Here is a 16,477-nt window from a genome sequence, read left to right on the forward strand (position 1 = left end):
GGACTCAAGAACTCCATAAATCTTCAATCAAATAATCCAAACTTTCTTCCTGTAAAAAGATAAAACAACAACGGGGTGAGCACTAATGCCCAGTAGGAATCTCATATTTCTAAATCAAAAACTAACACACAGATAGAAATGATCATGCATGCAGGGTGATACCATATCGTAGGATGACATTTCATAATTTCAAAATATCATAAGTAAGGTACTTTTTTCTCAAAAACTATTTAAACACTTTTAAGAAAAACCTTCAGCCATAAAAATCATCCCTTAACTTTAGAAAACCATAGATCATTGTGAAACAACCATATTTAAGAAACAACATCATTTAAAGGTTATTAACCAATTCCCAAAATATTTCTCATTAAATTTCCATTTTTAATGTTCCTCTTTTTCTTTCATTCTTATTTTCTACTCTTCATTTTTAATTTAAAACCCCATAACTTCAAGTTCAGGTTCCTTTTGACTAGCCAACAATTCTCCTATACTCAATCCACACCATTAATTACACCCGCAAAGTTTCATTTCAAGATAACACAATACTAATAACCCCTTTCAATCCAATCCTTTATTTAATTGGAGTAATGATTCATCCCCCCTTTTCCCCCACCCCCTTTGACCCCCTCTCTCTCTCATTGGTTACCTTTTCTTTTTCTTTTTCTTTTTTTTCCTGTTCCTCCAATCACCCCCTGCCACGTGGCAAAGGGGGGTGAGGGGGTGACCCCCAAAAGGGGGTCCTAAGAATTATTCATTTAATTGTAGAACGACGCTCAAAATTTACTTTTATTAACACAACTACTTCATTAAGTGTACCATCATAGTCTATAATCCTCATATCTATTTTTGGTTTCCATTATCTACAAATAATGCCTATGCATGTTTCCTCTTTAAACCAAATTACACATCAATATGTAATTTCACAAATTCATCACAAGCAACAAATAACATCATCAACTCAATACAATTCACCTTTTTCCGACTTACTACGACGGGATAGCTGGCACCCAATTCATAACACTTTTCACCTTTCACCGGCTACTATACGGCAGGAAGTGAACTCCCAACAAAAAAAAAAAAAAAACCATTTTCATAAAAGCCATTTTCTTTCAAAAACCATTTTTTTCAACTTTTCAAAACTATTCCCCACATTTGCCGGTTACTATACGCCAGGATGTGGGCACCCAAAATATTTTCGAAAACCAACCATTTTTTTTTTATAATTAATTTCCATGTTCAGTAGAGAATTCTCACAAGGTATATATAATTATGCGTTTTCCTCAACACAAAAGTAATGTAAATGCAATGCTATGCCAAGGGTAATCAATGAGGAAAAATATTCAGTTCAATACATTGTTTCAAAATCGCCATGTTCTCAATACTATCATGTGATTTCATGATTCAACATGATTCAACTCAACATCATTAAATATAATTCAACATAATTCAAAAGAAATTCTTAAATCTCATTTCAACATTCCATAACCGAGTTTATGTCATCTATATTGTTAATAAATCATTTCCCCCAATTTCCTTTCTCATTATAACATGATTTACAATGCTCATAACAAAGTTCATTCGCAAATTTTAAACATAATTTTTAAACATAACCAAATTCCAATTAAACTTGTACATATATAATTCAACCTACCAATTTCATGATTCTACTTTCAATTTGGGCCAAATCATTGATTATCATCATGAATCAACCTAGGGTTTTAAGAAAAAATCTAGAAATTTCAAGACAAATTCAAACTTCTTAACCCATTACTTTTTATTCCAACTTTCACATTAATTATACACCTAGGGTTCATAATCCACCATTTTAACCCATCAATTGAACTCCTAACATCTCAAACCCTAAACCCCCAATTCTCATAATATACTCTATATGCTCAAAAATGTAGGTTTTGTATGTATATAATCAAAATACCACAAATCTATCTATTTATGGAAGTATTGAGGAAGAACTAGGACCCCTACCTCAAGAATCAAGCAAAGGAACGAAGCTTTGGTGAGAATCCGTCACAAATCCGAGCTTCAATCAGTTGAAAATGTTGATCTTCTCTTGTTCTCCATCCTTGATGCAAGATCCATGGTGGATTTGTTGATAAAAGTGGAGGAAATCAAGGTTTTTAGGGCTAGGTTTTCAGACCTAGAATGAGAGGAAATAAGAGGGGAAAATAAAATGTAAGAAATGATCTAAAAATCACGTTTTTAAGCTGCTGAATTTGCACAGTCCACACGTGCGTCGCTTTTCCCGCTCGTGCGGACCTGCTTCCAACGCAGATATGAAAACTTCAAATGAGTATAACTCTCTCATCAGGACTCCGTTCTAGGTCTTCTTGTGTCCAAATTGAAGCCCCAGAAACAAGCTTTCCAATGGTTCCAGCCTTACATTTAAATTCAAGGTATGGAAGGAGAAAAGAGAAAAAGAGTGACAGCTGGTCAAAAACTCAAACTCAAATTTAGGGCTTTTTATCTAATCTTATCTAAATACCTTGCTAAAACTTCAATCAAGGTTCCAAACATCACCCAAGGGTCCTCAATCATAATATTTAAAGTTCACTTGTCAACCTATCAATATTAAGAGTCTGACAACCGTACAAGTTTTAAGGTGACGAGCACCACTATACATCAATCCAATGTAAATTTAAAATCCAAGTCATTATAACCTTTCCACCTTAAGAAATTTCGTCCCCGAAATTGCATCTGTTCTAACAAAAATAGTAACAACCTTATGCTCACCAATTCTTGACAACCCCTAGTCCAAAGATAAAACATGAGAACACCAACTTATATAACCACCAAACCTTAACAACTTTCGATTGCACCTCACTTAAATTCTAAACCCAAAAATACAAAGCGTTATAACCAATACGGCATTCAATAAAGTTGTTGAATTGTATATGTGTTTTTTTAAACTTTGTTACATGATTATAGGATTGGACACAACTCTTTTACATAAGGTGATATTTAAATATTTTGAGTTTAAATTATAAATTTAGATAAGAATTTGAAAAGGAGAAGGAAAAATGTAAAAATAATGTGAATAAAATTTAAAATAATTTTTTCTTTTTCATAATATTGTATCTGATTCTATAACTAATTCTATATAGCTAGAAGTTTTCATTTTTATTGGAATCAGTTGAATAGGAAGCAATGTTAAATTTTAAGTTATTAATATGTGGATTAGTTGGACAAGAAACTTCATGGACTCACCATGTGAAACTTCTTGCCCTTCGGTATGGCAATAACTTGACCAATTATTAAATGTGATAGACTCAACTCAAAATTATAAATTCATCTAATTAAATTCATTTCAATTTTATTTAAATTGACTTAAAATAATAATTTAATCTAACAAATTGCATCTTATAAATCTAATAAAAATTTAATTTAATCTTATAAATCTTACTACCGTTGTATATTTTGTTTTTCTTTATTGATAAATTATGTCCTCTCTATGAAAAAATAAATAAATAATGTAAACCTTTCAATTTTTTGGATTGATTTATACGCAACTTTCATTACATCACAGTGATGTGATCATTCGCTGGTCCCAAAAATTTACTTCGTGTGGTTCCAAAATTGGAATATGAAACTTCTTTTAAACTATTATTTTCGTAGAAATCTCAAAATTTTATTTCACGTGGTTCCAAAATTGTAATACAAAACTTCTTTCAAACTATCACTTTATATATCTTAATATTTAAATGAAGGATGTTTATAAATTTTATACATCTTAATATTTTAATTTAAAATTTATTTTCTAATTTGTATGCAATATTAATAATTAAATTTTTTTATGCAATATTAATAATTAATTTTTTTTGTAAATAAATTATTAAGTGAATTAATGATTTTTAATGATATGAGAAATATTTTTTGATGAACAATTTTGATAATTTTATTGTTGCATAGGAGAGTAGTTAGGTTTTTTCTTTTTTCTTTTTTTATAGTTAAATTGAAAAATTAGACATAGAGTAGTAATAATGAGAACTTTAAGTGTTTTTAACATTAAAAGCTAAAATTCTTCCAGATGAGTATATCATTGCAAAAATATTTATTTTCTTGATATATTTTCATGATTTTTCATGATTTGAATTTGACAAAGCTATGTGAATTGATCAAGATTAGAACTGCTTTGTGGATGAAACCAATATTAAAGGTGTTCAACTTTTTAGTCCAGGACTTTATTTTCAATTTGAGGCAAATCAGTATGTGTTTGGGGAGAAGAGTTTTAATCTGAAGTTGGGGTGGTCACAGTAGAGTTTTGATCTGAATGTGTGTTCAATTTGTTTCTCCGTTTTCAGTGTTTGTTGGTTTCTCACCAACATTTAAGGGGTGCTAGCATATGATCGGATAGCCCTCATGGTGTCTGCTGTGACGCTTTTTGCATTTTCCCTCTTTATTAATTTATCTTCTCTGGTTGCTTGAATATTCATCAATAAAATTCTTTTTTGGCTGATCAAAAAAAAAAAAAAAAAATGAGAAGGTAGTAGATGAGACAAATATTGACCAGGTCATGGTACTGAAATTATTAAAACATCTTCCTCATTAATCAAACCATCAGAAAGATTGGACCTACAATTGCAAACTCATCGTGTTTGCATCCACTGCTAGTAATAATATAAAATTTACTTGCATTGTTCTGGTAAATCAGGTAAAATCAATGTTTTACACGAACATGACATATATATATATATATATATATACCTTTGTATGATCAAAACCAAACGATGTATAAATAATATAAATAAAAAAAAGAAAAACAGAAAGAGGAGGGTTTGAGGTAGAGATGAGAAAGAACAATAAAACAATACATACCCGAAGAACAAATAGAACTCTAAAGAAGACAAGAGCATGGTGGAGAGTAGATCAACATCTAAAAAAATTAGAATAGTTTATTTGCGGCTGTTAAGGATCATGTAAATTCCATGAGGCTACCGATCTGAAACATCCATGGTGTTTGATTGATAGTAGATTGTGATGTTTCAAGGTGCTTGATTATTTTAAGGTGTTTGATGTTTGAAGGTGTTTGAATTTCAAAAGATGTCTATGGTTGTCTGTGATTTTATTGATGTTTAATAAATTTAGGAGGGTAATTTCAGAATACGTAAAAAGTAAAAAACATGACAATTTGTCACACTTTTATAATAAAGTAGATTTTGTATTGTCAAATACTTACGAATAATTACTTTAGTTGAAGATAATTATTAATTAGAAATTAATATAAACAAATGATATACATTGTTATGTATGTAGGCCGGTGATATAAAAATATGAAGAAAAAAAAAGTGATATACGGCAGTCTTTATTTAAGAATGTTCACATTGTTTGTAGGCTTTGCATTGCACCACCTACATTTGCCTATAAAGCATTTGGCCTCTCTCCCCTGTTAACAGTCAGCAAGCATTACAACCTTTGTTTTTGAATCTAGGAGCAAAGATGGTCTCTAACAATCAACTCTTTCACCTCTTTTTGTTTCTTTGTTTTTTCCAGATTACTTGTTTGCATGCCCAACTCTGCACTCAACAACAGACCTCTGCATTGCTCCAATTTAAGCAACAATTTTCCTTCAATAGATCTCCTTACGGCGATTACTGTGATTCTGTCGGAATCTTTTCTTATCCGAAGATGGAGTCGTGGAAGGAGGGTTCTGATTGTTGCTCATGGGACGGGGTCGAGTGTGACAACAACACAAATCAAGTAATTGGCCTCGACCTCAGTTGCAGCTGGCTCAACGGCGCCATCCACCCCAATAGCACCATCTTCTACTACTTTCCTCACCTCCAAAGCCTCAACCTTGCTTTCAATGACTTTGGTATGTCTCCAATCTCATCTGAATTTAGACGATTCACTAGATTGACAGACCTCAAACTCTCTGGCTCTAATTTTTCTGGCGAAGTCCCTATAGAAGTCTCCTTTCTGAGCAAATTGATCTCGCTTGATCTCTCTTACAATAATGGTTTGAGGTTGGAAGAACCGGGTTTTGAATTACTTGTTCAAAACTTAACCAAGGTAAGAGAACTTAATCTTGCGAGAGTAAACATATCTTCAGTGGTTTCGAATTCCTTGCTCAATCTGACTACTTTAACACTTCTCGATCTTGGTTCGTGTGGATTGCTTGGAAAATTTCCTGACGGAATATTCCATTTACCACATCTGAATGAGCTGAGTATAGTTGATAATGCTGCTCTCACTGGTTATTTTCCCGAGTTTATAAACTCGAGCAGTCCTCTCCAGTACTTGGCGCTTTCGGTCACTAATTTCTCTGGAGAACTACCCGACTCAATTGGGAATTTGAAGTCCTTGACAGCCTTGTATGCCGGTCGTTGTAAATTTTATGGATCCATCCCTACGTCGCTCGGAAACCTTACGGAAATTATTGAATTAGAAATCGGACGAAACAATTTCACTGGCATGCTCCCATCTTCACTTTCAAACCTGGGAAATCTCGTCTACTTCGCAGCTCGGGATAATAATTTTGAAGGTAAAATCGCAGGTTTTTTACCTAATGTAAAAGGTCTTCTTTATTTATATATTGGTTCAATTTCTTCTTTATTAATTTACTCAGTTAACAGGACCTCTTCCATCACAAATAATTGGACTTCCAAATCTAGAGTGGTTGGATTTAGCAGATAACTTAATCAACGGTACAATTCCGTCTTGGGTCTTCAGCTTACCAGCATTGCATTGCTTCAACATCAGTAATAACAAATTGACTGGCCATGTAAAACAGTTCAAATCCACTCATTTAACTATTATTGATTTGAGAAATAACAACTTACATGGTAGGTTTCCAAGTTCAACCTTCAAACTCGTGAACCTTACTGCTCTCCTTCTTTCATCAAATAACTTCAGTGGTGACCTAGACATGCTCTGTCATGCAATTTCCCTTCGATTTCTTGTCCTGTCTAGCAATAGCTTTAATGGTTCTATTCCACAATGTTTAGGAAACTTCAGCACATATTTCTTTGTGCTCAATCTGCGGAAGAATAATTTTTCTGGCACAATTCCTAATACATTTGTAAAGGGAAATTCCTTCAAAACTATCAACCTTAATGGAAATGGATTTGAGGGTACAGTACCAAAATCTTTAGTCAATTGCAAAATGCTACGTGTGCTAGATCTTGGATGTAACAAGTTCTCTGACAAATTTCCATATTGGTTGGAAAAACTACATTGGTTGCAAGTTCTAATTTTGAGATCTAACAAATTCCATGGACCTATGCCAACTTCCAAAGCCAAATTTCCCTTCCTTAGCTTGCGAGTTATGGATTTGTCAGACAATAATTTTACTGGTCCACTGCCAAAAGCATATTTCAAGAATTTCAATGCAATGATGAATGTCAAAGAAGCCAATTTTCAATTGCAATACATAGAGATAGATGGGCCTACTGTTATATATTATTATCATGATTTTTTGACTATGGTAATCAAAGGATCAACCATTGAAATGGAAAAAGTCTTAACCATTTTCATTGCCATTGATTTATCAAAAAACAATTTTGAAGGTGAGATTCCAGAAATCATTGGAAGGCTAAATTCAATCCAAGGGCTCAATTTATCTCATAATAGCCTTACAGGTCATATACCAGCATCTCTTGCTAATTTGACAATGCTTGAGTGGTTAGACCTTTCTTCCAACAAACTCATTGGCGAGATCCCTCAACAACTAAGGAATTTGATATCCCTTGAAGTCTTGAACCTTACGCAGAATCAACTAATAGGACCGATACCACAAGGCAACCAATTTGATACATTTTTAAATGATTCCTACATTGGCAACTTGGCATTATGTGGACCTCCATTGTCAAGTACATGCAGCGACCCTAGGACACCACAACAAGAAGACGATACGTATTCTTTAAGTGGATTCAATTGGTATGTCATATTGCCAGGTTATGCATGTGGGCTGGTATGGGGACTTGTCATGGGATATCTTATGTTCTCTAGAGGAAAACCTCGATGGCTTGTGAGGATCATTGAAGGTGAACGAAACCAAAGCAGAAAGAGATTTAAAAAGCATGTTCAGAGGAACAGAGGAAGGTGAAATTAGCCAATGCAAGTGGTGTCCTTTGGTATGTATTACAATGAATTTCTGCATTCTTTTGCTTGATCATGAAAAACTATGGCTTGGTTATGGTTGTTATCTTGTCTTTTTCAATTTCTTAGCACTTTATTTGTATCATACTTAATAAAGCTAGTTTATTTCCTTTGATGTTTATACATAGCACTTGATTGGAAATCATCATGTGAAAAATTTTAAAAAATAAAATCATGGACGTAATAAATGAGTAGTGAAAATAAAGCTTTGTGACCCTAATAGCTGCAATTGAAAAAGGTACAAGAATTGGGCACTTTTTAGTAGTCTTTTTTTAAAAAAAATATTTTTATACCCTAAACTATAGTCACATTTTCTACTATTTTTAAATTATTAATTGTATCTATTTAATCTTTATTGTTCATGATTTCAGTTCATATGGTCCGATTGGAGATAATTTGTCCAAATCATTAATGCTGAAAATCTAATCCAATGGTTAAAAAATAATTTTCTCTACTTCAAATAATGAATAAGAAAATGAGTGCTTGGTTAGGTAAATTTACATCGACCTCTCCTAATTACAGCGGATTAACACTTAGCTTATTTTCATCAGTAATTCGTTATATGAATGAAAAAAATAATATGTTTACCTTGTTTGGTTTAATTCACTTTTCAGAAAATTGAGTTTTTTTTTTTCCTTTTTAGTCAATATTTTTAATATTTTACGCAAATTTTTTATTTCTTAGATACATCTAATTTAGATATACTTAAAAAGTATAATATTTTTGAGGAAAAAAAATTAAAAAATTCACCAAATAGAAAAAATGCAAATATATATATATATATATATATATATTAAAATTCAATATATTTTCATATTTTGTTATAATTAATGATTTTTTTTTTAAAAAAAATCGTATTTTGTTATACAGTAAACTAGAGTCACGTTTTTTTTTTTTTTTTTATTTCATTCCTAAATTATTACTATTATTTTTTAGTATTGTTGTATACTTAACACATTAAAGATGTAAATTGTTTTGAGAAAACAGGATAAATACCTTGATCAATCTGGGTAGGGGTTGTGGTTGTGGTAAATTGTTGGCCTGTGTATCCTTGGTGAAAGTCCAGAAACATGCATGGTTTGGTGCCGAGCCTTCTACTTAGTACTGATAAAAATGACAATTGGTATTGCTTATATAGCCTACTTGCAGAGATGTACTTAGAGATTCTCAGTGCTTGTATCCACTGCCCCGTTTTCTGTGAAAAAGGAAATGTTTTCATAAATTGTGATATAAACTTGGCATTGCGTGGTTTTGGAAAGATATATAAAATGTTTTGGTACGAGAATTGCATATGCATTCACCTTATAACTTTGTTAAGATTCATACATTATGTTCGAATATCTCTACTAAACTTTGACTCACTTTATGTGGAAAACCATTTTCAGGTACGGTTGATCTACTTCCACAAAGGCCATAGCTTGGGAGGGGTTGGAGCTAAGAGCTTCTTTTGTTATTGTTGTAGTTTTTTTGTACAAGCCTAGAGCTTTAATTATATTGAGTTTAAAATCACTTTTGTTGTAACCAAGCTGTGAGAACCCGCATTTAATTATTTTTAAAAGAAAATAAATAAATAAATTAATTTTATCTAGAGTCTATCTGAAATATATATTAGTGTAAAAGTTAGTTTTAAATTTACCCAATTCGATCACTAACAAAGACATTATTAAGAATAATAATTTTGTGGATATTCATTATTTTAATAAGGGTTCAACATGATAATTATCCTTACTAAATACCCTAGTTAAAAACTTTAGTGTATCAATTTTAAGAAACCCACACAAATACACAGATAAACAAAATAAATAAATAAATAAATAAAAAATCAAATTTTGACAGATTTGGTGGCTGTCGCCCAACACTTGGTTTGCATGCATGTTAAGTAGAGTATAGGTTTTCATTACAAACCTTGGAATCGGAAGATATGATTAGACCTGAGAGAATGATGAGAAAGAAAGAGGGAGAGAGAGAGAGGGGGGGGAGGGGAGGGAAGGCCTCATCATGAGTTCTTGTATAAATATATATGCATGCTTGCTCCTTTCTGGGATCGGAGAGAGAGAGTTTCCGTGAGCAAGCTATGCTAGTAGGAGAGGAAGAAGAGGAGGAGATCAAGGAAGTTAAAATTTTCCTACCATTTCACTACCCCATTTCAGCCCTACAACTAAGTAAGAAAATTCTCTCAACCCACTTATTTTCTTTTTAAGTTCAAATTTCAGATTGTGTTTCTACCAATAATTATAGATAGAATTTTATTTACAGTTGTATATAAATTTTGTGATGTGCATATCAAATATTTGAAGATATTAATATTCTTAAAGTTATGGTATTATTGTGGAAATAGGCTTGCATGTGTAGTTTATACCTTTAAAGAGAAGATTGAAGATTTTTTGTTTTCGCCCTTAAATCTGTCAAACAGTTGTACGAACTTTTAGTTAATTTTATACTCAAACTTTTGAGATGATTTCTTCTACAAAGTTGTTGAAAATGATTTCTAGTTTATCCAGGAATTGTTTGAACAGTTATTGATTTTATACGAATTTATATAAATTTTTAACCAAATCTGGAACTATAGACAGATTTTACTATATGTTTGAAAAATCATTAAAAATTCTATGTTAAACCAAATCTGGTAATTTCTAAATAAAAATTGAAATTTGAGAAGTCTAGTTTCATAATAAATTTTTAGATTATGGAATTGATTTATAAATCTAAGTATAGAATTAATTTAAGAAAATGTGATAAATCTGTGTCATAAACTTTCTTGGAATTTTTCAGAATTATTTATAATTTATTTTTGAAAAATGCTTTCTGAAAAATTACCATAACATGTTTATTGAGTGTTCTATAGATTTATATGAATTTTAGAGTTGTACAAGTAATTTATTTATAATTTTAATTACGAGATTTACATTCTGAAAATTTCTGGCAGATTGGGGAGGAACCAAAATTATCTCTTCAATTGTTTATTTGGACTAAAATTTAATATTGTGCTAGTCTAATCTTGTAAATTAAAAATCCATGCATGTGTGTGATTATGGTTTATTTATTTATTTATTTATCTACGTTATCATTTCATACCATGGTTTAAATTAACTGTTTTTTTTTTAATTTTGTACATTTGGCATGTGTAATATTTTATGTTGGGAATTTTAATGAGTTGAGTTGATATAACATTATTGGTGATTGAAATTTAAATTATTTGTGATTAATATAAAACTAATTGAAATGATTAACGGTATATAAAGTTAACGATCGAGGGTTAATATCGGTAGTTCAGGATGAGCCTTGGTTTTTAATAATTTGTATATAATTGTGTCATGAAACCCTAAGATGGCACAAGACTTAATTAAACCCTTATCAGTATTTGGTTTTGGAATAAGGGTGGATGTGCAGGTGGCACGCAGGGAGGTTATATACCCCTAGCAGACCGTTCTCTTGGGGCAAACCACGGATGCCATGACTTGGGTATATAACTCTAGGCATGGGCAACCTTTGTAGTTCTTAAATATTTGACCAGGGGGAGTTTTCCAATTAACCATAGTCATGGCTTAGTGGTTGGTGAGAAAATCTCTTTGGTGAGATTTTGAATGTCACCTAAACTATTAAAATTGGTGAAATTATTATAATGGTTATTACATTTATCATGCTGTTAATTTTTATTATTATTTTAATTGTCATGATCTGATTATTTTCTCTTAAAAAGAATGGCAGGTTGGTTATGTTTTCTTACTGTATTGCAAAACTCATGGCATATATTTTGTTGCCCTGGCGTTTTATGCCAGATTTTGACAAGCAAGGAATGGAAGTTGAGGTTGGAGCTGCTACTAATATAGAACCTTGGCTAACATGAAGTCAAGACCTTATCAAAATAAAATTTTATTATCTCTTGTATTAGTAATTAAGAATATTGTAATGTTGTATGCGGACTCAAAATTTTCTTTTGTTGTTAAACTTTGACTATGTGAGAATTTAAATTTTCCTAATTAGATGTTACAATTTTTATTTAGCAAGTTATTTTGTTATTTAAATTTTATGATGTTCCAAAAAAATTCGGGGCGTCACAAGTTGGTATCAAAGCTTAGATTCGAACCTTTGGGCCATGGGTAGCAATTATATTTCTTTTTGCGTTTAAGAAAACCTTATGTTAACTTGTAATTTTCTTTGACTTAACTAAGTTATAACCTTTTTCATTGTAGGATGCCAGGGTCAGTAGATATTAACTCTAATGAGAAAGATTCAGTGGAAAACTATGACATAGAATCTGACCCAAGTGAAGAGGTGGAGTCGCCTGTAGAAGACTATGAGCCTGAGTCTGAACCCGAAGAAATTGCATCGATAGAAGACTATGAGCCTGAACCCGAACCCGAAGAGATTGCACCAATGTACAACGCACTGGAGATAATTGTGATTGAGTCTAACACCGAAGAGGAATCTGTAGAGGGCAATACTGACGAAAGCAATGGAGATATAAGGGCTATATTTGAGAATTGGGATGTTCGAAATGGGCTACAAATTGGCTCATTTGTACATGTTAGAATTTATCCCCTAGGAAGTTATGCTTTTAAATTTGAGAGTTGGGTAGGTGCCTATATTAGACCTGTCCAAATTTTGAGGCAAAAGGCTCCCTGGTTATATCAGCTAGGCCCTTTCTTGGATGGTTTCACCAATAGGATGGACAACCTTTTTGACATTTGGAGCCTTCAGTATATCGTGCCCGATCCAAATAGAATTGTGAAGAGAGATGGGTCAGTAGACTTCAAAGACTGGAGGATCTATCGAGAGGAGCCGGTGCAGCTGCTAGGGCATTGTGTGTAGGAAACTATTGTCTTTGTGAGGGTGATGTTGCGATTCATAGGGCTTTTCCAAGCCGCGTGGTAGCCGAAAGCCCTTGTGAGGAGAGACTTTCCTTGGTTGTTTTAGTGGTTTTAAGGGAATTACAAACCAAGCTAACCAATTGTTTTGTATGCTTACTATGTAAAATTGCCTAGTTTAGAATTTTTTGGTGTAGGAGTTAACCTGGATTTGTAGGGGCTATCTTTTGCCCGTAGCATTTTTATTTTTTTTATTTTTTTTGTTTTATTTGTATTTTGCTGATTGTAGCTGGTTTAATCTAATTAATGAAGTTTTGTTTTTCTTTAATTACTATCATTGCACATAAATATAATAATAATAATAATAATAATAATAATAATAATAATAATAATAATAATAATAATAATAATAATAATAATAGAGCCAAGTTATGTTGAGATCTCTTGCTTACTGCTTTGCTACTTCTATTGAGTCAACTCTATTTTCTGTCTGTTAATCTGTTTCCAGTCATCTTAGTTTGTCAAAATTATATCTGTGTTTTCCACTTTGTTACTAGCCACCCAATCTTCGTCCTTGTCCTTGGTCAATCCTTTGGTTAGGCAGTATAGGATTTTAGGGGTCCTCCGAAATGGGTATGTGTGAAAGCATAGTATGTGAAAACATGATAAATTTAGACAATGTATTAAGATTCCTGTAAAACAGTTTAATTAATGAAAAATGAGTCGATTATTTAGAAGTAACTCTTCAGTCAGTTCTAGGTCAACAACTTTGCCCTCAATACCTAATCAAGGATTAGTAATTAATGAAGAAGAGTTAGAAAAAATTGAGAGCATTCCTTTCTCAAGAGAAAAACCTATATCTGTAATTTTCTTTTCAAGTTCGTTTTCAAGTTATGTATTTTGAAGAATTGTTTATTTCACTCCATTAAACAATTGTAAGTTTTATTATTAATGTATTTTTAAACTGTTTTCTTTTAGTATTATATTTCACTTTTAGTTTAGTTTATTTTTAGTATTATTATTAGTGTTGTTACCTTCTTCATGTTAACTTTTAGTTTAGTTTATTTTTAGTATTATTATTAGTGTTGTTACCTTCTTCATGTTACCTTCTTCATGTTCTTTATAAGAAGTAACTCTTCAGTCAGTTCTAGGTCAACAACTTTGCCCTCAATACCTAATCAAGGATTAGTAATTAATGAAGAAGAGTTAGAAAAAATTGAGAGCATTCCTTTCTCAAGAGAAAAACCTATCTCTGTAATTTTTTAGCAGGTACAGAAAATTGATTAGAAAGATTAGTTTCTTCATATTGGAGGTCAGATGGAGTAGGTCGAGAATACCAATTTTTAGTAAGAGTAGTCGGTTGATGTTTAAGATAGTGGAGTTTATTAAGATGAGAAGATTGAAATTGTTGAGCTAATTGATCAATTTTATTATCAGTTGTATCAGTTTCTGATTGAGTAGAAGTCTTGTCTAAAGGTTGGTTTAGGACAGTAAGACCTTTTTCCTTAGATGGTGAAGCTTGTTCCGAAGTAGTTAATTTAGTGAATATTTGTTCTATAGCTTTAACAGTAGAAGTATCTTGAGTGACTAAACTATTTCTTTTAGAATGATTACTGGGTAATAATAATAATAATAATAATAATAATAATAATAATAATAATAATAATAATAATAATAATAATGATGATGATGATGATGATAATGAATAAATGAATAAATCACAAATTACTAAAAAATCCCATTGTGCAGAATGGCTGGACGAACAAGAAATAATAACAACAGTAATGGTGATAGAGTGTCTGATGGCGATGTCACTCGAATTATACGCACAATTGCTAATAGGGTAGGCAATATACCACCTCGAAACCAAGATCAAAGAAAATATAAAATGATAGCAAAATTTGAAAAGCTACATCCTCACAAATTCCTTAGTGGATCAAACCCCCTATGAAGTTGAAGCTTGGTTAAGACAAATTAAGAAGTTGCTAGATACTTCTGACATCCAAAATGAGCAAGATAGAGTGACTATGGTAGTGTTTCAAATGGAAGGGGAAGCAGATCATTGGTGGGAAATGATCAAAAGTACTGGACAAATAGAGACATTAACTTGGAGACAATTCGAAGACTTATTCATGGAAAAATGTTTTCCTAACTCGCTAAGACAAGAAATGGTTCAAGAATTCCTCCAACTGAAACAAGGAAAAATGTTAGTTACTCAATATGCAAACTGTTTTGAGGCTCTCTCACGGTATGCTTCAGCTATAGTAGTAAATAAAGAGGATAAGGTTAGGCGATTTGAATGGGGTTTGAACACAGACATTAGAGGAAGATTGATCGCAGTGCAAATTTCTACCTATGCTCAAATGATGGATCAAGCTTTAATTGTGGAATGAGAATTAGTGGCTTTCGAACGCATTCAAAATCAGCGATCAAGGAATAATAACCAATCATGTGGATGCGGTCTAGTTCGTATCACCGGAAACCATCTTGCACCAGCACTTAATGCCAGAGGGTTGCAGCAGCAGCAACAAAGGCAAAATCGAGGAAACCAGCAAGGAGGAAACTTTGTGAATGAGTGGAAAGGAAAGTGTTTCAGATGTGGTCAACAGGGGCATCGTCGAAGTGAGTGTACTCAAGGAGGGAAATATTTTATGGATCAACGAGGGGCACAACAATACAAAAAATGCCAGCCAGGACAAGGTTCTAAGCCCACTCAAAATATTTAGACCAACAAGGGGCAACCACAAGCCTCTAGGAATGTAGGTCGACCAAGAACACAACCACAAGGAGCTGGAAATAGAAAGAAACCAGGTGGGACTAACCAACAGGCAATAAGAAGAATGTATGCTCTCCATGAAGAAGAAGATGTTGGTAACCCATCAGTAATTCATGGTATATTAATCCTTATGAATTCTTGGGTTAAAGTATTGTTTGATTCCAGAGCTTCGCATTCTTTTATATCCACTGCATGTGTATCAAGTATGGGTTTGGAGCCAGAAACGTTAGTGATAGGTAAAAGTGTTGCTTCACCCTCAGGTGGTCAAACCCGAGTAAATCTAGTATGTAAATCTTGTGAACTAGAAATCTCTGGTTCATATTTGATCTATGATCTAAGAGTTATGAAAATGTTTGATTTTGACGTCATCTTAGGAATGGATTGGTTGTCAGTTCATCGAGTCATTATTGATTGTTACCGTAAATTGGTGATAGCATCCTCTCTTAATGGCACAAAGGTTCAATTTAAATGAGATAAACAAGATTCTTTAACTCCAATGTGTCGCAAATTACGGTGGCATGATCAACTAACTGGGTGGTTGGCAAGCTTAATTTTGAAAGATGAAAATCGAAAGGATCCAGGATTACCCCATGTGGTGTGCGAGTACGCTGACGTTTTCCCTGACGAATTACTGGGATTACCCCCAAAACGGGATGTAGATTTCAAGATCGAGCTTCAACCTGGGACTTCACTAATTTCTATAGCACCACATCGTATGGCGCCAACTGAACTTCGAGAATTGAAGGAGCAGTTGCAAGAACTGTTGAATAAAAAGTTCATC

The 16,477-nt window shown here is 32.6% G+C and overlaps 2 protein-coding genes and 1 pseudogene across 3 annotated transcripts; all 3 read left to right on the top strand.

Moving 5' to 3' along the window:
* The first annotated feature begins 5,243 nt into the window (after nt 1–5,243).
* On the top strand, nt 5,244–6,485 carry LOC145823808 (receptor-like protein 6). The gene is made up of 4 exons (XM_082923329.1): nt 5,244–5,260; nt 5,347–5,407; nt 5,506–6,326; nt 6,476–6,485. Exons 1-4 carry the CDS (start codon nt 5,244–5,246, stop codon nt 6,483–6,485), a joined length of 909 nt encoding a protein of 302 aa, XP_082779455.1.
* Nucleotides 6,486–6,575: 90 nt separating this feature from the next.
* Nucleotides 6,576–8,230, top strand: LOC114288857 (receptor like protein 27 pseudogene; annotated as a pseudogene). Its single transcript, XR_014366640.1, has 2 exons — nt 6,576–6,797; nt 6,960–8,230. The product of XR_014366640.1 is annotated as a receptor like protein 27 pseudogene (transcript).
* A 7,530-nt stretch (nt 8,231–15,760) lies between these two features.
* Nucleotides 15,761–16,168, top strand: LOC145823809 (uncharacterized). The gene has a single exon (XM_082923330.1). It carries the CDS (start codon nt 15,761–15,763, stop codon nt 16,166–16,168), a length of 408 nt encoding a protein of 135 aa, XP_082779456.1.
* The last annotated feature ends 309 nt before the right edge of the window (nt 16,169–16,477 follow it).

Source organism: Camellia sinensis, chromosome 4, assembly GCF_055761805.1.
Source record: "Camellia sinensis isolate YWXY chromosome 4, ASM5576180v1, whole genome shotgun sequence".
In the NCBI taxonomy this organism is placed as follows: domain Eukaryota; kingdom Viridiplantae; phylum Streptophyta; class Magnoliopsida; order Ericales; family Theaceae; genus Camellia; species Camellia sinensis.